We start from the raw sequence: 23,355 nt of genomic DNA on the forward strand, positions 1-23,355 counted from the left end.
GAAACTGATCCTGGCTTGAAGCCCATTCCTCAGGGAAATCCAGACCAAAATTTCCCTTCCACTTTCCTCATCTCTGTGCAGAGGAACTGGGAGTTTTTCTCTATGCACAGGGGGGAAAGTGGTAACCAGATCCTCCAGGACTCCATGGGCCAGGTGGGGTCCATGTGAATGAGATAGGACCGAGAAACCACGTTTTTCACTGCCAGCCACACAATTCCATCTGAGGGAGCCTAAATGCAAGGCTGTTCTTAAAACTGGAAAGCCAAGGGGGCAAAATGTTCATTTGAAAGTTAATCCTTTTTAATACTTTGAATCCTATTCCAAGGAATGACTTTGCTTTGTTTTTAACTCAGTACCTTGATAATTGGGAACATGTGCAGGGAAAACCCTTGGCATTAAACTTTTACGGAACAGTTTTGCATTAAAACTTAGCCGATCCAAACATTGATTTATGCTTCTGACGGGTCCCCTCCACGTTTGTGACCTGGGGAAAGTGGACCTCTGCCCTCCCTTTTTTTTAAAAAAGTCCAGTCAAAATAGCATCCTCCATCTGCAGGAGTGGGGTTAGGAGGCTCTGAAATGCCCCAAGATTTACATATATGTTAAAATGCTGAAATAAATCTTTACGGAAAGTGGAAGCTATAAAACGGAAGGGGACAGACGCAGAGCAATTCGGTGCCTGGGGACAGACATGGGATTCGGACTGCTGGAGGAATACTGAAAATTGGAAAGGGGAGAATGGAACGGAAGGACCAGAAGAAGCAGGGATGGCTGGATGGAATTCTAAACAGAAACACGCCATGCAACATTCTATCCCAACAACTCCAGCCTGTTTGGAGCCCAGCCAACCCGGCTATTGTGCACAGACCAGTCTCTGCTTCCTCAAAGTGCACTGCACCGAGTTGTTAGTGCTCCCAGGCCTGTCCCTTGACCTGAAATCCTTTTATCTTTTTGCATAAATCACAGGAACCCCCTTTATCTCTTTGGAAAGCCAGAGAGATATTTTTCCTCCATGCGTTGAAAAAGAAACATCATGCAAAGCTGAGATCCAGGAAGTCTCATTTGGTAAGCACCATGTTTGACTTACACTGGGAAGAATCAATTTCAAATTGCCAATCTGTAACAAGCAAGTAGGGTTGATCCTTCTCTCTCTCTTTTTCACAATAATGTTAGTGATGAATAAAAAAAGTACTATGTATGAATCAAAAATGTTCCAGATAATAAGTCATACAAAGCTCAAGAAATCTGGAGGACAAATACAAAGCAAATGAATGGAAACATTTGATCTGGAGATGACAACACACTGCAGAATACTTAAATATTATAGTCAAACAAACTGCAAACATCACTTAGGCTTTTCTGGGGGGAAGACATTTCTACAGATATTTAAGACATGGATATTAAGAAGCAGCCACTTCTGTACATTATTTATACTTTAATTAAAAGGAAGGCACTGGAACCTATTAAATACTCATTTTCATACATCCAAAGAACCATGTAATAATATTATATATACAGTATATACACACATACATGCACACACATCTGCATGGATCACATTTAATGAAATTAACTACAACAACCTGTCCAATCTGAGGGGCATTAGAGCCTGTCGTGATGTAACTAATGGTTCTCATGAACCAGGGTACCTTTAGAAACATTACAGGACAGTAACAGCACCCAGGCAGGGGCAATGCAACAATTCTTACTACCTTGGAGCTGTTACACTTATAAGTGGTAAATGGACACTGGTTTGCCATAGGAAGTTTTTTTAATAACCTGCAATAATTACTATATTACAAATACGATACAGGTAGTCCTCAGTTACCGACCACAATGGGGCCTAGCAACTCTGTTGCTAAACGATGCAGTTGTAACGTGAAACGTCACATGTGACTGCACCGACTTACAACATCAGTTATAGCTGCAGTCGTTAAGCAAATCACCCACGGTTGCCAAGTGCCCAAATCACAATCACATGACTGTGGGGATGCTGTGAAAGCCACAACTACAAGGAACGGCTTAAGTCTCCTTGTTCAGCACCATGTTAACTTCAAACAGTCGCTGAATGAGCGGTCATTAAGCGAGGGCTATCTATACACTTTTGTTACCCATTTCTTGCATTTCAGTGGCTTCAGTCCAAAACTAGCTTTGTTTGCACTTACTTCAAATCACGTTCACAGCACATTCTATAAGCCCTACAATCTTGCATGGTGTTTCAGCAACTCAGTGGGTCCTCACTCACACTCCAGGAACAATGTGTTGCAAGTGAAGCTCAGGCCACTTAATGCTGGAGCAGTGGACTTTCTGCCCTGAAAAGGGGTTAGACTAGATGACCCTGAGATCCCTCCCAATTCTCTCACTATGCTGTATCTCCTCCAAAACAGCTTCTGTTATGCTGTTTTAGTCACAATTCCTAATTAAAGCTTTGGCTGAAACTAGAGCACACCTATCACTTTTTCCCCCCCGATTCTTTTTTATAACATCACATTAGATACCATAAGAACAGTTTTGATACCTTTGGAATGTTTCTATTCTGCATAGTTACTTTCATATTCTTTCTTTGCTTTCTTTGTTTTCACAAAGCTCTTCTTGAAATCCTCTTTGGCCCCTCACAGCTTTCCCACCTACTGATTTACTGGTTTTTGCAAGCAAATCCTTTTGTATGAAGAGCATTTCTTCTGGCTGAGTCTCCCACGTCTAATAAGATTGGCTCTTTGGCTGAAAATAATCCGGCAAGCTGGAAACAAACAATGGTTTCTCTCCTGGGTGGACTCCTGGAAGTTTTCCAAGGTCTTAGGGGGATGATCAAGCTTTTCCTGCAATCAGAACGCTGATGGTCTTTTCTCCTGTATGTGTCCTCTTGTGTTTAATAAGAGTAGAGTTGTGACTGAAACGCTGACCACAGTTTGGGCATCTGAATGGCTTCTCCCCCGTGTGCAAACTTACATGACTTATTAGATTAGAGCTAGTTGTGAAACCTTTCCCACAATCCGGACACTCATACGGTTTCTCTCCTGTGTGAATCCTCTGGTGTATCACCAGGTTGGAATTCCGACTGAAACTTTTCCCACACTGCAAACATTTGTGGGGTTTCTCACCCGTGTGCAACTTCACGTGGCTGGTAAGATTCGAACTAGTGTTGAAGCTTTTCCCACACTCTGGACATTCAAACGGTTTCTCCCCGGTGTGAGTTCTCTTGTGTATCACCAGGGTGGCATGCTCACTAAAGCTTTTGCCACATCGAGAGCACTGGTAGGGCTTCTCCCCGGTGTGGGTCCTTTTATGGATAAAAAGGTGGGAGCTGCAGCGAAAAACCTTCCCACACTCGGAGCATTCATACGGCTTTTCTCTGGTGTGGGTCCTTCGGTGAACCACCAGGGAGCTGTTTCGACCAAAGCTTTTGCCACACTCGGAGCAGTGGTACGGTTTTTCTCCGGTGTGGATCCTCTCATGCATCATCAGCTGTGATCTGCAGCTTGTGCTTTTCCCACAATATGAGCATTTGTGGGGCTTCTGCACCCCTGACATCCTTGGATTCTCAAGGAGAGCAAAGATCTGCTTAATCCCCTGCTGAATGGCCTTTTCATTCAAACCACTGTCTCCTTCCTCACAGAGAGAGGATTGCTTTCCTACCAGCCCTAGACTGCAGTCCAAATGATCTTCTCCTCCCTGCTGATGTCCAGGTGTTTCTGCCTTGTCATGAAACAGAAAATCATTACTTTGGGCTTTCTCCTGTAATGTCTTATTCACTTCCACACGCTCCAAACTTTTCAACTCAATACTTCCTCCCAGGTTTAGCTTCCCTTCTCCATTACCTGATTTGAGGGGGGAAAAGATAGTGTCTTGATTTTTTTAAGAGAACAGGACTAGGTTTCTTTTCCCTGTTTCGGTCTGTACAACTGCTTTTTCTGTACTACCATTATAATCAACCAAGAAGTTTAATTCATATTTTCCACAACCGTAATTGATATTTGATTAACAGTGGGAGAAAGCATTGCCTAAATTTGGGATAAGATAGGATACATGTGCCCGCATCACCTCCCCACACTCCATAGTGCATGCCCGCCACTGGCACACCCTCCTGCACCCAGCAGTAGCCACCCCCAACCCAGCCACGCTCGCCCCACAGCAGCCACTTACCCGCCGGCTGGCACACTCATAAGCCGCCCAGGACTTGCAACTTCCTGCCTGCTTGCCCATAGACTTCGCTTGTTGGAAGCCGGCAGGAAGTTGTGAGGAGGTCCTCGCTTAACGATGGCAACGGGGACTGCTGAGATTGCCGTCGCTAAGCAGTGTGGTCACATGCTGTCACACTTTACTCCCACATCGCTTAGTGGTGGAAATTCTGGTGCCCATTACCATCGCTAGGTGAGGACAACCTGCTTGCTCCTCCGGGATAACCGATGTCATAATGCCTAATTTTTAATTCAGAACCTCTTGTGCCAGATGCCACACAGAACAGAGCCTTGTCATGTTCCCCGTTTCAATGTTCCGTTAACATCGTAACGTTTCACATGTCAAACCATTTTTCCTTGCTCATGGCTGGGTTTTTCCATTCCTGCGCTCTGCTTTGTTTTGGAACTTTGGAATGTATGTTTGGGTTTGCACTCCTGTTCAAGGTTACTTTCCCAGGCGCGTGTAACGGATCCTAGCACCTGGGAGGGGGTGCGTGCTGACGGGTGCTTGGGGCGGGACTGGATTGAAGGCAAGGCTTTTAAGTTTGTATTTGGCGCGCTTTTGCTCATTCTCAGCTTTCTCTGTACTTGCATACTATTCCTTTAATAAATCAGTTATCTTTAAGCCCGAGCTTGTGAGACTGAGTATTTGGGATTAGGCAACCATTACAAGCCTCTTCTGCTGTGGCACCTGCCCGATGACACAGCATCCCCCGGTATATGAGATTGGCCCCAGCCCTGCAGGTGTTTTGTGAGGCCCTGAAGATGTGGTTTGGCCAACGGGCTGGGGACACCAGAGCATGGTGGAGCCGTGCAGTGGCTGTACTTGCGGTTCTGACTAATGGGATTCCCTCGGCTGTAAGTTTTATGTATTTCATGATGGTTTTTGTAAAGTTTATATATTTTATCTTCTTTTTAAATTGTTGCATTGTTCTTTTTTGTTCTTTTTATATTTCTTTTAATTGTTTCTCAGCCACCCAGAGTCATGTCATGTGTATACATGCATGGCCATATAAATTTGAATGACAAGGAAACCTGTTGCAGTGCCTGGTGCTGGGAAGTCAGGATCAAATGCCAAAGAAGGCCCTGAATGTTTTTGGGCCAGGCATGAATTCCCAGCCAAGCCCGTCTGGCAACAACCAGGGGATCATCCCTCCGTTTGTTCAGTAAGCAGGATATAAAACATCCATATCTAAAGAAGGGGGAGGGGGAGAGTTTTCTTGGGTTGAAAAGCAGAGGGAATCCAGTAGTACTTCTTCAGGCTAAGAAATTTAATTCAAAGCTATAAGCTTTTGTGAACTACACGTTACTTCACAGAGTGGCTAAACTTTTGTAAGGTTTAAATTGAGCTGTGGGGGAGGCGAATGGAAGGGGAAGACAGAACCGTTATGTAGGGACATGTAACACTGAGGCAGATTGGAAATACCTGATCAAGTGTTAAAACCCCGTTGTGTTTCGTTACCTCCTTCTGAGATCCCTTCTTGGATCAGCAGCTTTCCTGATTTTCCATTAAGGTAACAGGAGAAATCCCAGAATTCTGACAAAGTCTTAACTGGAAACAGTCAGCGTCTTTCTCTTACCTTCTCGGCGAGTTTTGCTAGGTGGCTGCACCTTCCTGGATTCTCCTGCATCCTTTTCCAAGTTGGAGACAAGTACCTGGAATTGCTGTAAAAATAAAAATGAGCTAATGCGTGTGGGAGATGAAGGATATAGACGGAACCATAAATCAAGTCCCCACTTTAAATCCTGCCTTGGCAGCACCCTTAAATATGGTGCTCTCATAGTTCATCCCTCTTGGTGCCTAACGGAGACAAAAACAACTTTTTTCAAGCTTGTGTGTGTGTGTGTGTGTCACCTTCGAGTCAATGATCACTCCTGGCAATCGCCAAGACAAGTCCCTGCAGTTTTCTTGGAAAAATTTTTGACGTGGTTAGCCCTTGCCTGCTGCTTCTTCTGAGAGCTGTGTGAGAGTGACTGGCCCAAGGTCACCCAGTTGCCTTCGTACCCGAGGCAGGACTGGAACTCAGGGTCTCCCGGCTTCTGGCTTGGTGTCTTTGTCAAGCTTACAGCCAGACAATGCCAAGCCCTACACCACTTCAACAAACCATATAGTGGGCCTGAAGCAAAATGTTCTTGAATGAAGGTGTGTGGAGGTTGCCATGTTGCCCACAGAAACAACAGCACTCACACCTGCACTTTAAAACTGGCATGAATGATTAGGGGCAGATTTAGTGACAGGCGGGATCCAAATCATGTCCCCAGCTCCATTTATTCCTACTCCCCAGTCTCAGGCACCTGATCTGAGTTCCACATCCCAATTTGGCTTCTCCTGAGAAAGAATTAGGAACAGGTACCAACTGACCTCCTCCAGAATCTACACCTGGGATGGGCAACTTCTGTCCTTCTAAAAGTTGTGGACTTCCAACTCCCATCAGCCCATCATTATCGAGAATATAAGGAACAAGGGAATTGGCCCAGTAATACCTAGGAAGGCCATCCACTGACCTGGCCTCCTTGTATTTCTTCCTGCCTTTGGTATCTGATGACAACATATTTTGTCTGATTACCTCTTGAGTTCCTTTGTCATTCTGGAACCAGAATTCCCAGGAATGCTGTTGTTCCATCTTCCAATCAAGTCCTTCTTCTTCATACACAGCCTCCTCCTTCATTTCCACAGAAGACTCAGAGACCCCTGGAGGTCCTCCCCTGAGACCCGGCAAGCCGTGGGACGCCATCTTCTCACTAAGCCCCTGCTTGGCTCCAGCTTCCCCCGAGAGGGAGGCGTGAAGGCCATTCAACACTTCCTTTGATTGGGATTGAGACAATTGTGGATGTTTCCATCCAGATTGAGGGCTCTGAACTGCCTTCAGAAACTCTTGCCAATGGGTTTCACTGCTTTGCTCTGGCCCCACCTCTGACTCCTTAATTTCTTCTGGATCTGCTCCAGTCAGAAGCCTTCCAAAGGTCCTACTTCGAAGGACATTCGTTTGTCTTCCTTCTGCCTCCAGTTTTCTTTCAGCACGGCTTCCAACTCCGTCTTGCATTGCTTTTTCCGCTCCTTGTCTGGAAAATAATTTATTTATTCATTTATCAAATTTTATCACTGCCCATCCCCACCCCCAAGGAGGGACTCTGGGCAGTTTACAACAAAAACAAACGAAAACACATTGGGGGTTAGTGCAACATAACATCCCAGCCAATATTAGTATATGATCTTGGGTGTTATTCATAATCTGAGCATCAAAAACAGGATTAGAATTCTACAGTTGGAGAAGCCCAATTTTTTAAAAAAAATCCATGCAGAATTACCACTACCATGTATGTATCTGTGTATGTATTTATTTATCAATCAAATTTATCACTGCCCATCTCCCACAAAAGGGACTCTGGGCGGTTTACAATAAAACATAAATAAGAGGAATATAAAACTATAAAATAATATAATACATAATAAAATAAATATAATAGGAACACGATGGCTAAAAGTTCTCTGTGATTCGCAAGCAGAGCAGGGTCCTTCTAAGAGACTAGCCATCCCCAGAAATGACTATTCTCCCTCCCGCCCCAGGCATGTATTCCAATATTTATCTCCTTTACAAATCTTATTTATTTATTTTTATTTCGGCACCCCCCCCCCCAAATCTAGACCACTTTCTTCCAGGAACTTATTTATGTACTTATTAGAAGTTACATGTTGCTCTGATTCATTAAAAACTCTGAGTGCCTCACAAAGCCCTCTCCAGTGAGACGATTAACAACAGTACCTCACAGGCAGAGTTAACTTGGGATTGGAAGTAAGGCTTTCCTGTTCCCTATTTACCAACTACTTATGATACTTGACCATTCACCACCAGGATGAAGACCTCCTAGGTTTAAATTTAGTGGGTTTGTTTTAAGGGCTACCTTTACTACTTTAATTCTGACTTCACTTCTTGTCTTTTATCAGAGTACCTGTGTTAAAACAATGCTCTGATTTTGGAAAAGCTTTGGATGTTAAATAGTACGTATTTCTAAATTGTAAATTCAAAAGCTAAAGGAGAAAAGCATAACTCCTGTATAAAACATATGCATCTTGCTACTCTGAGAAGTCTATTTAGGAATCATATTGCATTAGATTTTTTTTTTAGCTTGTTCCTGGTCCTTAGTTATATACATTCTTGATAAACCAGTACTTAAATTGTGCCATCAAGTCGGTGCTGACTCTTAGTAATCACATAGATAAGATTTTCGGCAGGACAGTCTGTCCCTAACCTGGTCTTCCAGGTCTTCCAACGCGTACTTAAAGAGATACCTGAAAAAAAGGAAGGGATCTGTTTCAGCTATCTTAAGCTGAGGCCGTCAGTCATCTAGCCTCACTTCTGCTCTTCGCAGTTTGGCAAATAAACCCCGGGAAAGATATTTTAAGTGGAGAAACCAAGGAGAAAGGCGGAAAACTTTATGCATGGAGAGCAAGTCTGCGACCTAGGAATGGAATACGGTAGAGGAAGCTGCCTGCCCTGAGACAGGCCACGGGTCCAGCCCTCCGGCCAACCTTGAAGGTGAGACGGAGGGGGGGTCGTCCCCACGCCTGCAGCCCCAAATCCAACCTGCCTCCCCCTCCAGTACCCCTCCCCAATTTCAACCCTAGAGAAATCTCGCCCCCCTATGATGCATCTGATGAAGGGAGCTGCAGCTCACGGAGGCTTATGCGTTTGAATAAAAGGTGCCACCAGACGGCTTCCGATGTCAGCCCCAAGTCCATTCACCCTGAGCTGCACCCAGAGCCAAAGAAGAGCCCCAACTTTGAGCTGAGGCACCCCCGGTTTTCCTGCAAGGCACAGGACCGAGGCAGGGGCCAGCGCCTGATTTAGGGGGCGACCCCGAGAGCACCGGCTCCTCCCTGCACTTTCCACGCACCCCCGCTCCAGCCTCCGCTTCCGCCACGCTCCGCCCTCCGCTCGCCCTCCCGGGCGCTTTCGGCGGCAGCTCCCCCTCCCCACCGTGGGAAGACCCCGCACGAAGCCCGCCCGGGAGGCCGGAAGAGGAAGGTCCCCTTTCCTTCTCTTTCTCCCAGGTCCCCTCTAGCAATCCGGCATCTATCGTTTGGACCCTGGGAAGGGCCGGCGGGTTCTTCTCTCTCCGAACGGCGCGGACCTTCCGCTGCGCTCCGCTGCGCGCGAGGACTCCGCTCCGTTGCTGCGGCTCTTGGCGGCCTCGCCGGGGAGGCGCTCAGCCGCGGCTGCTCCGCTCCGGGGACCCGCCTTTATTCGTGCACTGATTGCATTTCCAGCCCGCCTTTAATTCAGGAGTTCCCGGAGGCGTACGTGGGGCTCCCATTGTGCCCCCCCAACAACAACCCTGTGAGGTAGAAAGGGCTGAGAGCGACTGGCGCGAAGTCACCCAGGGGCTCAGCGGGATGGAACCCGGAGGCCTGTCCGGCAGAGGGAGGGAGATGGGATGGCTCTGCCCTGGGGAAGCTCGTTGCTTTCGCACAAAAGCGCAAGGGTGGTCGGTCTAAGCGGGGGATGTCTTAGATCTCCCCAGGACGGCTGGGCGACGCGAGAAGCCCTGCTTTGAAAGCTCCTTGAGGCAGTTTCCAGTCTGACTTCACAGCTGGAGTTGTCTGCAGCACAATGTCCCAACACGTTTCCTGCTTTGTCCCTTTCAGGTTCAAAGAAAGGGGGGAATTTGTGCACCTTTGAAACAGCTCTTCTGCACTCTTTGCAGCAGGGGGCAGGGGTGCAATGCCTGATCTCAGGTTGGTTATGTGCCATCAGGTTCTTGTTGATTCTTGGTGACCGCAGCCTTAGATTTTCCCCATTAGGATCTGTTCTAACCTGATCTTTCAGGTCTTCCAAAGATGTCCCCATCACCACTGTAACTGTGTGCAGCCCCCGTGCTGGTGGTCACCCTCTTCCCTTTCCTTCCACCTTTCCCAGCATCAGAGCCTTTTCCAGAGAGCTGGATCTTTGCAGAATGTATCTTAAGTAGGATAGTTTGATGATCCATTGGTTTGTCTTCTTGACTGTCCACGGATTTCTCAGGAGTCTTCTCCAACACCCAAGGTCTAACGTGTCAATAGTCTTCCTCTCCTGCTTCTTGAAAGTCCAGCTTTCACTCCCATACAGAGTCCTGGGGAATACCATGGCTTGCACGATCCTGATCTAAAGGTGGACATTTAGGGACCATAGAGATCATGCTACAAAGCTACAAGATCTCAAGACTCAAACTGAGCGTCTCCCAGTTTCTAGCCTGGGGCCAGAACCACACCACCAAACTGGCTCTTCTTATGCCAGATACTCCCCATGAAATGTACACGTTCAGCTGTTCCTGCTGCTCCGACAGCAAATTCAAGGCTGCAGCCTTACAAGATCTGATCAGTCCCCCCTTACTCTTCAGATGACAGATCCTTTTTGTCTTAAAATCTGAGCTTGAAACCTTTCTTCTGGGGAAATGGAGTGTTCCTCTGACTGGGGACTTCTGGCCTGGCTCTGGGGACCAGCTCCTCTGGTTTATATGTTATCTGTGCTCAAATTTTGCTCGATTTTATTACTAATATATTGTTAGTGGGATTTGCAGGGTCCAATTTATTCTTTTTCTTTTAAAGGGGTTACTTGTTGGGTATTCCACTATTGCCTTAGTGTCAGTTTTAATGGGTCTACTTTATATCTTTGCATATTCAAATTCAATTAATATTCCTTTCTTTCTGTTCTGCACTTAATTCTTAAGCATGACATAAATTATTATTAAGATTATCCTCAGACTCATACCCATTGCCCCAGTTTTTGCCTCCTGGGGGTTTGGGTGTACGCATGAGACATCTCCCAAAAGAAAAAATATGAAGTCTTCGCAGAATGGTAATTTTTATTATATTTATTTATACATTTATTCACCGCCTATTGCAGCAGCCAGCCAGCCATGGCCCCTTCCAAGTCAGTCCATTCCATTCCATTCCCTCTGTCCTATTGTCCCATTTTATTCCCCAAAGACATCAGTATTCCATGGCCACTAAGTATACGTTATCCTGGCTGGGGTGGATACCAAATCATTTTAGAATGCAAGATTATGCATTATGGTACAGCCCCCTAAAACATCCAGAGGCTTTTGAGCCATTTCAAGCATTTGCAGCTCCCAACCATAATAAAATGGGACATTATAACAGGTGTGCCCAAAAATACAGCACCAAAAAAGAGAGAGGAAGAGAGAATATAATTTGAATATTTTAAAGTTTAACAACTTTGCAGATTTTTCAATCTGAAGCCAGAGCTTGAGGCTCAGGCCAAAAGAGCCTCTTGCTTCCTCCCCACCCCTGGCCTGGTCCTGGCTGCTGAGTGTCCTTCTGCAAAGGGATCATAAAAATGATCTACTAGGGGAAAAAAAAGTATTATAACCTGATCTCTGAATTGTGTTACTGAAATGAACAAACCTTGAATTCTTTGGTATCTTCTAAAGTCAGCAAAATCAGGATCATTCAACTGCTAAAATGCCACTTAATGCTCCAAATAATTTCCCTCTTTACTTGTAGAGATTTTTTTTGGAAAAACTTAAAAAGAAGCCCTGAGAGAGGAGTGAAAGAAATGGAAACGCCTCCCATGTCTTGGGAAGGGAGCTTTGCCTTACCTTGGCCCCACGTTTACAGCAACGCTGACACTACCCAGTCTTTTTTCCCTCTCAAAAGCCATGAATGGTTCTTACGCAATCCATTTCTAGACATGGAACATCTTCCACTGTGCAATTCCTTTCTCACGTCTCTACCACCAAGGGAGAGGTTTTGCAATGGCTCTCTTGCTGTGGCTCACATCATCCTCTCCTGTTTTGTGTGTGTTTTTATAGTCTTTATAGATTTTATAGTTTTAATTATTTTATATATATTTATTGGTTCTTTTAATTGGGTGTTGTATGCCACCCAGAGTCACTTTTTTCTGAGATGGGCAGCTATTCCAATCTAATCAATCAATCAATCAAAATGTCAGCCTCTTGGCGCTGCTGTCACCCACCAGCCATCAAAGGCTAACAAGCAGGCACCTCCAGGCAAACACAATCACAGCAGGGGCTGTTCCTAAACCTGGAGATGCTACGCTCAAAACCACAATGCCTTTTCTCCTGAGTTCAATATTCCTGCAGCTCTTTTCCATCATGTTCAACTGCAAGGCAGAACAGCCTCTCCATCTGAAACTTTACAGGGCTTTTGTCACTGCCACAAACTTCCCTAATAAATTCTCCATTCTAATGGTTTCTTTGACATTTCTGCTTCAGCCTAGCCACAATCAGAACAGGGACTATCCTTGCACTGAATTTCTGGAGGTGTAAGGAAAAGATGAATTTTGAACCCTCTTTACCTCTCCTCTCCAATCACTTTCTTCATATTTGAGGAGCCACAATCTCTAATTCTGACTATGACTCCCAGAGTGTTCCTATGTTTTTTGTAATGTATTTTTTAGGACCCGCAGCAGCTTCCTGGGCCCGCCCAGAAATTCTGACTATGACTCCCAGATATTTTCTGCAAAGGGTATGCTGGCTGGGAAATCCTGGGGCTTGAAATCTGGAGGACACCCACGTTGAAGAAGCTGAAACTCTGCATGTTGTATTTCTGGGATCTAAGATGATCAATATGCAAAAACACCTACAAAAACCTTTTTGCAGCAATTGCACTATTTCTGCAAAAGTAAATATCCAGCAGGTTCTGTTGATAGCCAGGTACGTGTAGTTAGCCTTTATCAAACTAACATTTTGCATCTTTTCTCTCCTCTAATAATATGTCTAATACTGAGACATGTTTGACCAAAAAGAATCAGGCCAGAAATTAAATTGTCAAGCCTTCTCTACACTCATCACCTTCTGCCTCATGTGGATTTTCTTGTGTGCAGTAAGGGAGGAATTTGTCATGAAGCATCGTCCACGCTCTGGGCATTTGAATGGTTTCTCCCCTGTGTGTAAGCCTACATCATTTATAAGGCTAGACCTAGTACTGAAACCTTTCCCACAATCTGGACATTCATATGGTTTCTCTCCTGTGTTACTTTTCAGGTAATGATCCCTTGAGTTCAACATACTCAATTTTTTCAAGCTCAAAACTCTCTCCCTGTTTTTTTCTCCCTCATCTGTCACCTGCTTGAGAAGGAGAAGAGTTTTGGGGTTCTTTGGAGTAAGTTAATGCTGCTCGTGATTCTCAGTTGTCCAGAATGGTCTTATTTGCATCCTCTTTGTCTAAAAAATTCACATAAAAGTGTTAGTTTAATTATTGTTTATAAAATGGCTGTACAACATGTGAAAGCAACAAGGAAAAAAAGCATATATTACATTGAAAAATGAAAAAGCAAAGATGCCTAAATGCTGGATTAACCTCTAACTTTATGATTCATCAGACACCCAGAAGACTAGCGAGTTCCAAGTTCCAATCATGAAATCCACTTGTTGACTTGGGTCAATCACAGATTCTTAGCACTGCAAAGGGTTATCATTAAAGGTATATGGAAATGCTGGGGATGGATTCTACACATGCACATACATGCACAGCTGGCATTTTGCAGCGGAGTTGCTCATCTGATTCTCCCCCGCGGAGGAAACGAGGCAGCCCCGCTCGCTCCCGGACTCTCCTCCCACCCGGCCTCCGCTCACCTTCCGGCCGCTGCTGCTCCGACCAGCCCCGGGAAGACCACAGAGCGCTCCTCCGCGCCACTCTCCCCCTACGAGGGAGCCGGAAGAGGAAGCGCCTCTGCCCTCCGCCTCTCCGGCATCCTCTCTAGCAATCCTATACTCCATTGTTTCAGCTCCCCCGCTCCCCACCCGCCATCGGATGTCGGTCCTCGGCAACCACAGACGCCACTGCTGAATTGACAGCTTTCTAGGCGCTGGGGTTGATTATTTCTTGAGCGCCATCTAGCGACATGAGGCTGAAAAACACACTCGTCCAATATCTAGCTTAAGGCATTCGTGAGATTTTTTGATTATGTGCCATCAAGTCCTTTTCGACTCCCAGCGACCACATCAATAGATTTCCTCCATGACGATCTATCCCTAACCTGTTCTTTCCAGTCTCCCAAGGGTGCACTCATCGCCACTGCAACTGTGCAAGATGCAAGAAATGGGAGTTTGATTTCAGGTCAAGGGACAGGCCTGGGAGCAATAATAACTGCATTTTGAGGAAGCAGAGACTGGTGTGTGCACAATAGCCAGGTTGGCTGGGCACTAAACAGGCTTGAGTTGTTGGGATAGAATGTTGCATGGTGCATTTCTGTTTAGGATTCCATCCAGCCATTCGTGCTTCTTCTGGTCCTTCCATTCCATTCTGCCCTTTCCAATTTTCCTTTAGTATTTTAACAGATATATAAACCTTTGAGCACTTCAGAGCCTGCTAATTCCACTCTCACAGATGGATGATGCTAGTTTGACTGGTTTTTTTTTAAAGGAGGGTAGAGGTCCATTTTCCCCAGGCCCCAAACTTGGAACTGACCTGTTGGAAGCATAAATCAAATAGTTTTAATGTAAATGTAACTTAATGTAAGTTTAATGCCAAGGGTTTTCCCTGCACATGCACCCAATTATTGAGGTACTGAGTTAAAAACAAAGAAAAATCATTCCTTGGCATAGGATACAGTGAAAAAAAAAGGATGACCTTTCAAATAAACATTTTGCCCCCTTGGTTGTACAGTTTTCAAAAAGGGCCTTGCACTTGGGCTCCCTGAGGTGGATTTGCTTAGCTGGCAGTGAAAAACGTGGTCTCTCGGTCCTTTCTCATGCCCATGGATCCCACCTGGCCCATGGAGTCCTGGAGGATCTGGTTACCGCTTTCCCCCCCTGTGCATAGAGAAAAACTCCCTGTTCCTCTGCACAGAGATGAGGAATGTGGAAGGGAAATTCTGGTCCGGATTTCCCTGAGGAATGGACTTCAAGCCAGGATCAGTTTCCAAAGAGTTTTATTCTGGTCAGCTGAGCAGACACGATTCCCAAATAGGAATGGTGATGACAATTGCTAGAGAGAAGGAAGAAAGTGTGTGTTGGAAGTGTGAACAACAAGAAAGGATGTTTTATCATCTTTGGTGGACATAAAAGAAGCTAAGAAATTTGGGATCAAATACATTTTATTTCTTTATTTAATTTTTGTCCCTTTTATTATTTTTATAAACATACCTAGTATTCCTTCCTCCTCCTATTTTCCCCACAACAACAACCCTGTGAGGTGGGTTGGGCTGAGAGAGAGGGACTGGCCCAAGGTCACCCAGCCGGCTTTCGTGCCTAAGGTGGGACTAGAACTCACGGTCTCCTGGATTCTAGCCCTTTGCCTTAACCACTAGTTCAGAAGATGTTAAGGATTAATACACAATCGAAACCAGAGACTTTTCTTTTAGGATTGATGGACAAGGAGTTAGAAAGAACTCATGGGAGATGGTAACAGCAGTGAGGCTCTTCTATGCCCAAAGGTGGAAAGACTGAACATGACCTACAATGTTCGGATGGTTGGTGAAGTGGATGGAGTTGGCTGAGAGGGAGAGATTGACAGCTTTGGTTAGAGAAAAGAGATTGACTAATTTTAATGTGACCTGGAAACCCCTTTTGCGTGAAACGGAAAAAAATGAAATCACGATATCTGGATCTGATCGTCAGAAATAACAGTGGACAAGAGAATTAATGAAAGCTCTGTTGTAAACTTAGAGTTTAATGGAAATGAATACTTATACCCGTAGCAAAGAAAGTCCGAAGTCATTCTTTTTCTGCATTTTCGTTCTTTTCCTTTTCTTTTTCTGCACTTTTGACCATGTTCTTTTTCCTACTTTGCTTTCTTACTTTACTTTTTTCATTTCTTGCTAGCTTTTATCTTTTTACCTTAAAATTTAATAAAGTTTAATTAAAAGAGGATAGAAAGACAGGTGGAAGGCACCATTGTATGGGGTTTTTTTCAGATTCTTTCAAGTTTCTTTTTTTTTGTATATTTATTACATTAAAAATTTCTAATTAGAAAAAGTGTGTCAGAGTATGACTTTTTATATTCTTTTGCATGCACGTGCATAGTACTACCCTTTTTACAACCCTCTGAGATGTTTCTTTGGAATGTTTATCAGTTTCTTTTACCACATAGAGACAGTCTCCCCCTCTTCCTAAGCCCCCCTTTTGTAGGCCCTGCCCCATACATGTTACTCTCACTTGGACCTAACAGAGACTCCTGTGCATTCACAGGCGCACATAGCATTGAGCCTTTAGCAGACTTAGAATCTCCTCCTGCAGGAACAAAACTGGCTTGCTGGGAACACTGGCTCCAAGACCCTGGGCGCGCTTTGAAGCAGCCCTGGCCAGCATGAGTGAAGCCGGCTCCCTTGGAGCCTGTGGCCTGTTGCGGCTCCCAGGTCCTAAATCCTTTTGAGCCCCAGGAAATCAGGCACGAAGTTTTAGGAGGAAGAGAGATTTTGATCTCCACGGAGAGCCAAGCCCTGTGAAAGTGCAGGAATCTTTTGTTCAGCTTTTGATCTGCCCTCCACGTGTTGTGCCCAAGCGGCTGGGGAATCCTCAAAGCTGAAAGCTAAATCCGGAGGGAATTGGGAAGGCTGCTCAGAGCAATTCTGCCCTCTAGCAAGGTTTAGGCTCCGCAGTGTAAGGGAGGTGCGCTTTTTCCTTGCCTGTTTACAACTATTTCCCCCCAGGGGGCTTTCCCTTGGTTTACTTCCTGCTTCTTGCAACGGCATTTTTGCTCAGTTGCAGTGGCCATGAGTGCACCCTTGGGAGACCCGAAAAAATAGGTTAGGGATAGATCGCCATGGAGAAAATCTATCCATGTGGTCGCCGGGAGTTGAAAAGGACTTGATGGCACAAAATCAATGAAAAAATCTCGCCAACGCCTTACGGTAGAGATCGGACGAGTGTGCTTTTCAGCCTCATGTCGCTAGATGGCGCTCTAGAAACACGCAACCCCCGCGCCTAGAAATCTATCCATACAGCAGCGGCGTCTGTGGTTGCTGAGGTCCCACATCCGGGAGGGGGAGCGGGACAGTTGAAAAAATAGAGTATTGGATTGCTAGAGGGGATGTTGGAGGAGGGCAGAGGAGCTTCCTCTTCCGGCTCCCGCCTGGGAGGAGAGCAGCGCGGAGGAGCGCTCTGTGGTCTTCCCGGGGCTGGTCGGAGCAGCAGCGGCCGGAAGGTGAGCGGAGGACGGGCGGGAGGAGAGGCCGGGAGCGAGCGGGGCTGCCTCGTTTCCTCCGCGGGGAGAATCGGATGAGCAACTCCGCTGCAAAATGCCAGCCGCTGCATCTGCCTCCCCTCCCACATTTTCTTCCACTCGTGCGTGCAATTTTCTGGCGGTCGGGAGATTTAAAAAGCCTCCTTCAGATTAGCCTTGACTCCTTGTGATTTTATGGAGGTGTTTTCTTGGCAACAATCTGGGACTGATCTGCCACGGCCGTCTCCCGGGGTGTTTTGTTTTTTTTTCTACTTCCAAGACTAGCCAACAGACTCTCCCATCCGTGTATTAACCGGGTTCAACTCTGCTTAACCCAGCACTTTTCTCTAAATAGCTCTTGAGGACCGTTTGGGATGTTCAGGTGTAGAGGTAGTCTTTGCATACCACTTGTTTAGCGACCATTCAAAGTCGGGATGGCGCTGAAAGGGAGACCTCCAACTGGTCCTCAGACCTTGGGGCCCTGAAAGCGATTTGGGTGCTGCCAAACGATGCACATTTACAATGGTGACAGTGTCTTGCAGTCACATGATTGCTGTTTGCCACCTTCACATCTGGCTTCTAACCATCCAAATCAAAGGGGAATCCATCAGGAAGCTGCAAGTCACAGTCATGTGACGTTGCACTTAATGACCCATGGTGATGTTTCCTTTTACTACCAAGTCTCGCCAACAACCACAGGATTTCCTAGTGGTGTTCCATTCATGTATCATGGTTGTTTGACATTGTGCGAACCAGGGTGATTCGCCTAATGACAGCAGCTAGAACTGATGTTGTAAGTCTGTAACTGATGTTCACGGAACAACATCTTTATTTTTTTATTCATATATCCAATTTATTCCCCACCCATCGCACTCAGAGAAGGACTTAATGACCAAGCTGCTTAGTGACTGTGAGGTTTTTATTTTAAGGCCTAATTCCAGAACCTCAGAGCACAAGCCACGATGGATATGCGAAGTTCTTTATTAGGTCTTTACTTCAGACTGTCAAAGCCACAACTGGCTCCACTTCCTCCCGCCTCCCTCCTTGGTCTTCCCGCCTTTTCTTTGTCCCACCCCTTGCTCTGCGTTGACAGCTTGCGTGATGGTGGCCTCTCAGTTGCTTAGTTGTGAATGGGGTTGCTGCTATCTGCTCTCTTCTTATCCCTTGCCCCTTAATTGCTTGTAGTCTCTCCTCTATCCTTCCCTTTGATGTGTAAGGTTAGAGCACCCAGGTGCAATTAACCATTGCCCCTGGGTTCTCCATCCTTACAGTGACAGAGTTGCCAGTCCCAACTGTGGTCAGAAAGGAGGAATACCTGTATTATATGGTGATGTCCCAAGAGTGGTTAGGGACAGCATTTTCTGCTCTTTTCTTATTTGGAGCTGAGGAGTTGAATGGACAAAACTGGTGCTTTACAACTTGCAGAGGCTTTGGGCAGCAATTAATCTGTTGAAGCCCCCCAGCCCTCTCAAGGTAGCCCCAAAACTTTGACCATACCCCCTTCTGGGACATTTTGCAGGCTGAAATATTCATGGATTTTCTACATACGTACATTCGTAGGAGTGTGTATCTGTATTTCTCTCTCTGTGCATGTGTGTGCATGTGTAGAATCCATACCCAGCATTTCCAGATATCCTTGATGATAACCCTTTGCAGTACTAAGAGTCTGTGACTGACCCAAGCAAGCAAGTGGATTTCAGGGTTTGAATTTGGATCTTGCTAGTCTTCTGTGTGTCAAATGAATCATAATGAATGTTCGAGGTTAATCTAGCCATTTGGCACATTTGCTTTTTCATTGCAATCTATGCTTTTTTGTTGTTGCTTTTTTCACATGTTGTGCAGCTATTTTATAGATAATAATGAAATTAACACTTTTATGTGAATCTTATAGACAAAAACGATTCCATTAGAGCCTCCTCTACAACTGAGAATAACAAGCAGCATTAAAAAGGAAAGCAAATCAAGCCAGCAATCAGATCTTTTCCACTTTCCCCAGAGAACTCCAAAACTCTTCTTCCCCAGCAGGTGACAGACGAGGGAGAATAAAACAAGAGAGTTTTTGAGCTGGAAAAAACTGATTATGTGGAACTCAAATATTACATGAAAAGGTCAAGGGGGATGATTTCCAAATTCAGAAAAAGAGAGAAATACCTGGAAGTCAGTGGGGAGGAAGAGGTCACTTGGATAGCCCCATAGGGCAGACAGTAACGCAAGCCTCACCCTGTGGGGAAGGAAACAATAGCTTCAATCAAAGCACCACCAAACAAGGGATCAGAAATAGTTTTGATCTCTTCAAGAATCCAAGAATATCAGTGGTGGAAAAGCCCCACAGAGGTGTATATCGTGGGAAAAGCACAGATTACAGGTCACAGCTGATTATGCATGAGAGCACCCACACCGGCGAGGAGGCCTATCAGTGTTCTCGAAGCAGCAAAAGCTTTAGCAAGCATGCCACTCTTGTGAATCATAATAGGACTCACACCAGGGAGAAACCATATGAGTGTCCAGATTGTGGGAAAAATTTCAGTTCGAAGTCTAAACTGGTAAAACACCAGAGGACTCACACAGGAGAGAAACCGTACGAGTGTCTGGATTGTGGGAAAAGTTTCAGTCAGAATTTCAGCCTCTTGAGACACCAGAGGACTCACACAGGAGAGAAACCGTATGAATGTCAAGAATGTGGGAAAAGTTTCAGCCGGAATTCCAACCTGGTGGTACACCAGAGGACTCACACAGGAGAAAAACCCTATGAGTGTCAAGAATGTGGGAAAAGTTTCAGTCAGAATTCTGACCTGGTGATACACCAGAGGACTCACACAGGAGAGAAACCGTTTGAGTGTCAAGAATGTGGGAAAAGTTTTATTCGGAATTCCTACCTGGTGATACATCAGAGGACTCACACAGGAGAGAAACCCTATGAGTGTCAAGAATGTGGGAAAAGTTTCAGTGAGAATTCCAGCCTGGTGCAACACCAGAGGACTCACACAGGAGAGAAACCGTTTGAGTGTCCAGATTGTGGGAAAAGTTTCAATAAGAATTCCAGCCTGGTGATGCACCAGAGTACTCACACAGGAGAGAAACCATTTGAGTGTCCAGATTGTGGGAAAAGTTTCAGTCAGAATTGCAGCCTGGTGAGACACCAGAATACTCACACAGGAGAGAAACCATTTGAGTGTCCAGATTGTGGGAAAAGTTTCAGTCGGAATGCCTACCTGGTGAGACACCAGAGGACTCACACAGGAGAGAAACTGCATGAGTGTCTGGATTGTGGGAAAAGTTTCATTGACAGATCCAGCCTTGTGAAACACCAGAGGACGCACACAGGAGAGAAACCATATGCGTGTCCAGATTGTGGGAAAAGCTTCAGTGACAGATCCAGCCTGGTGAAACACCAGAGGAGTCACACAGGAGAGAAACCATATGCGTGTCCAGATTGTGGGAAAAGCTTCAGTGACAGATCCAGCCTGGTGAAACACCAGAGGACTCACACAGGAGAGAAACCGTATGAGTGTCTGGATTGTGAGAAAAGTTTCAGTGACAGATCCAGCCTGGTGAAACACCAGAGGACTCACACAGGAGAGAAACCGTATGAGTGTCCAGATTGTGGGAAAAGTTTCAGTCATAATTCTGGCCTGGTGAACCACCAGAGGACTCACACAGGAGAGAAACCGTATGAGTGTCCAGATTGTGGGAAAAGTTTCAGTCAGAATTCCGGCCTGGTGAACCACCAGAGGACTCACACAGGAGAGAAACCGTACGAGTGTCCAGATTGTCAGAAAAGGTTCAGTTGGAAGGGAGGCCTGGTGATGCACCAGAGGACTCACGCAAGAGAAAAGCTGTATGAGTGTCCAGGTTGTGGGAAAAGTTTCACTACTAGATCTATCCTTATAAATCATGTAGGTTTACGCACAGGGGAGAATCCATTCAAATGCCTAGTCTGCGGACAGTGCTTTACTCACTTACTCCCTTATCAAAAAGGAAAATGCACTTGAGGCAGAAGATAATGAGTGTAGAGAAGCCTTGAATTTCATTTCTGATCTCCCTTTAAAAGTTCTGCTGAGAAATTAACTATTTAATTTCTGGCTGTTTCTTTTAGTCAAATATTAGACATGAGGGCAGAGGGGAAAAGGGGGAAGAGTTAGTTTGATAAAGGCTGACTACACAGATCTGGCTATCTGCTGAAATAGTATTTTTTTTCTTTTTTCTTTTTCTAAGAGAGTTTATTAAAGTTTCAACATAGAGACAGAATACAAAGTGTAGAAAAGCTTGAGAAAAGAACTAAAAAAGAGCAAACTAAAAATACAGAAATATTTAGAAAGAAATACAAAGAAAGTGAGTTTTGACTTTCTTCAACACAGATATGAATACAAATCTCTTGCTCTTAACTAAACCTTAATAAATATTATTCCTATAATAAATAACAATTTAATTGTCAAAACCCAAAATCAAAGTTTAATTTTTTTTCAGATACAAGCAAATAATCCAGAAGTTGTTTCCATGTAGAAACAAATCCAGACACAGTATTTTCTCTTATCAATGCTGTCAATTTTGCCACCTCTGCCGATTCCAGTAATTCAGTAATTTATATATTTTTCGATCTTTGTGCATACAAAAGTCTTGCAGATGCAGGAAAATCGACATGAGGCATGATGAGTGTAGGGAAGGCTTGAATTTGACTTCTGATCTCCCATTGGACATCCAGCTAAAAAGTTAAGTATTTAATTTCTGGCCTGATTCTTTGTAGTCAAACATGTCCCAGTATTTGACAGGAGGGTGGAGTGAAAAAAATGGAAAATGTTAGTTTGAGAAAGGCTAACTACACATATCTGGCTATCAGCAGAGCTTCCCAGTAAGCTGCTGCAGGTCCTAAATATAAATGAAAAAAAGATAGAAGCACTCAGATTTTATGAGAGAATATATTAGGGAAGTTTATGGCAGTGACAAAAGCCCTGTAAAGTTTCAGATGGAAAGGCTTTCTGCCTTGCAGTTTTTTTATTGTTTGGCATAGTAGTTCGGTGTTCATGCTGCTTTTTTTCTTGCTGGGAAATCCTTGTGAGGTCCAGCAGCCAGATGTGAAGATTATTTAGCCGTGACAAGTCATGTTGCCCAGGGTGCACCACGAGGAGGCTAGTCTACATTGCACTGAGGTGGGCTGAGAGAAAGTGACTGGCCCAAGGTCACCCAGCCGGCTTTCACACCCAAGGCGGGACTAGAACTCTCATACCATGCCTGATTGGCTCTTGGGCTGAGAGGGAGGGACTGGCCCAAGGTCCCCCAGGCAGCTTTCATGCCCAAGGCAGGACTAGAACTCTCATACCATGCCTGATTGGCTCTTGGGCTGAGAGGGAGGGACTGGCCCAAGGTCACCCAGCCGGCTTTCAGGCCTAAGGCGGGACTAGAACTCTCATACCATGCCTGATTGGCTCTTGGGCTGAGAGGGAGGGACTGGCCCAAGGTCCCCCAGGCAGCTTTCATGCCCAAGGCAGGACTAGAACTCTCATACCATGCCTGATTGGCTCGTGGGCTGAGAGGGAGGGACTGGGCCAAGGTCACTCAGCCGGCTTTCAGGCCTAAGGCAGGACTAGAACTCACAGCCTCCTGTTTCTAGCCCGGAACCTTAATGAATAAGAGCTGTAGGAATATTGAGGAGAAAAGGCATTGTGGGTCTGAGCGTAGGATCTCCAGGTTTAGGAACAGCCCCTGCTGTGATTGTGTTTGCCTGGAGGTGCCTTCTTGTTACCCTTGGATGGCTGTGGGTGACAGCAGCGCCAAGAGGCTGAGCCTTTTGTTGCATCCCCCTTGACGGTGGAGATGGGAGGAAAAAATTGCAGTGGAAGATGTTTCATGTCTAGAAATGGATTGTGTAAGAACCATTCATGGCTTTTGAGAGGGAAAAAAGACTGGGTAGTGTCAGCGTTGCTGTAAAAGTGGGGCCAAGGTAAGGCAAAGCTCCCTTCCCAAGACATGGGAGGCGTTTCCATTTCTTTCACTCCTCTCTCAGGGCTTCTTTTTAAGTTTTTCCAAAAAAAATCCCTACAAGTAAAGAGAGGA

The 23,355-nt window shown here is 45.4% G+C and overlaps 3 protein-coding genes across 4 annotated transcripts in view; 1 reads left to right on the plus strand and 2 right to left on the minus strand.

Moving 5' to 3' along the window:
* Positions 1-1,264: 1,264 nt before the first annotated feature.
* On the minus strand, positions 1,265-7,261 carry LOC134492112 (zinc finger protein 1 homolog). Of its 2 annotated transcripts, none has more exons than XM_063296273.1 (3): positions 6,746-7,261; positions 5,759-5,843; positions 1,265-3,818 (listed from the first exon to the last, which is right to left on the minus strand). In XM_063296273.1, the coding sequence occupies exons 1-3, from the start codon at positions 7,220-7,222 to the stop codon at positions 2,809-2,811; spliced, it is 1,572 nt and encodes a 523-aa protein (XP_063152343.1). In that variant the 5' UTR covers positions 7,223-7,261; the 3' UTR covers positions 1,265-2,808. The 2 variants fall into 2 exon arrangements, with proteins under 2 accessions (XP_063152343.1, XP_063152342.1); XM_063296272.1 differs by having other exon boundaries at positions 5,732-5,843.
* Positions 7,262-16,375: 9,114 nt separating this feature from the next.
* AGPAT1 (1-acylglycerol-3-phosphate O-acyltransferase 1) overlaps positions 16,376-23,355 on the minus strand; it is a 170,391-nt gene continuing 163,411 nt past the window's right edge. Inside the window, exon 8 of the transcript XR_010067391.1 lies at positions 16,376-16,387. The gene's annotated coding sequence lies outside the window, so the exon portion shown is untranslated. The remainder of the gene's footprint in view (positions 16,388-23,355) is intronic.
* LOC134492111 (zinc finger protein 84-like) lies at positions 19,554-22,383 on the plus strand. Its single transcript, XM_063296271.1, has one exon. The coding sequence runs from the start codon at positions 19,683-19,685 to the stop codon at positions 21,294-21,296; it is 1,614 nt and encodes a 537-aa protein (XP_063152341.1). The 5' UTR covers positions 19,554-19,682; the 3' UTR covers positions 21,297-22,383.

The sequence above is a fragment of the Candoia aspera genome, chromosome 2, assembly GCF_035149785.1.
Source record: "Candoia aspera isolate rCanAsp1 chromosome 2, rCanAsp1.hap2, whole genome shotgun sequence".
NCBI classification, from domain to species: domain Eukaryota; kingdom Metazoa; phylum Chordata; class Lepidosauria; order Squamata; family Boidae; genus Candoia; species Candoia aspera.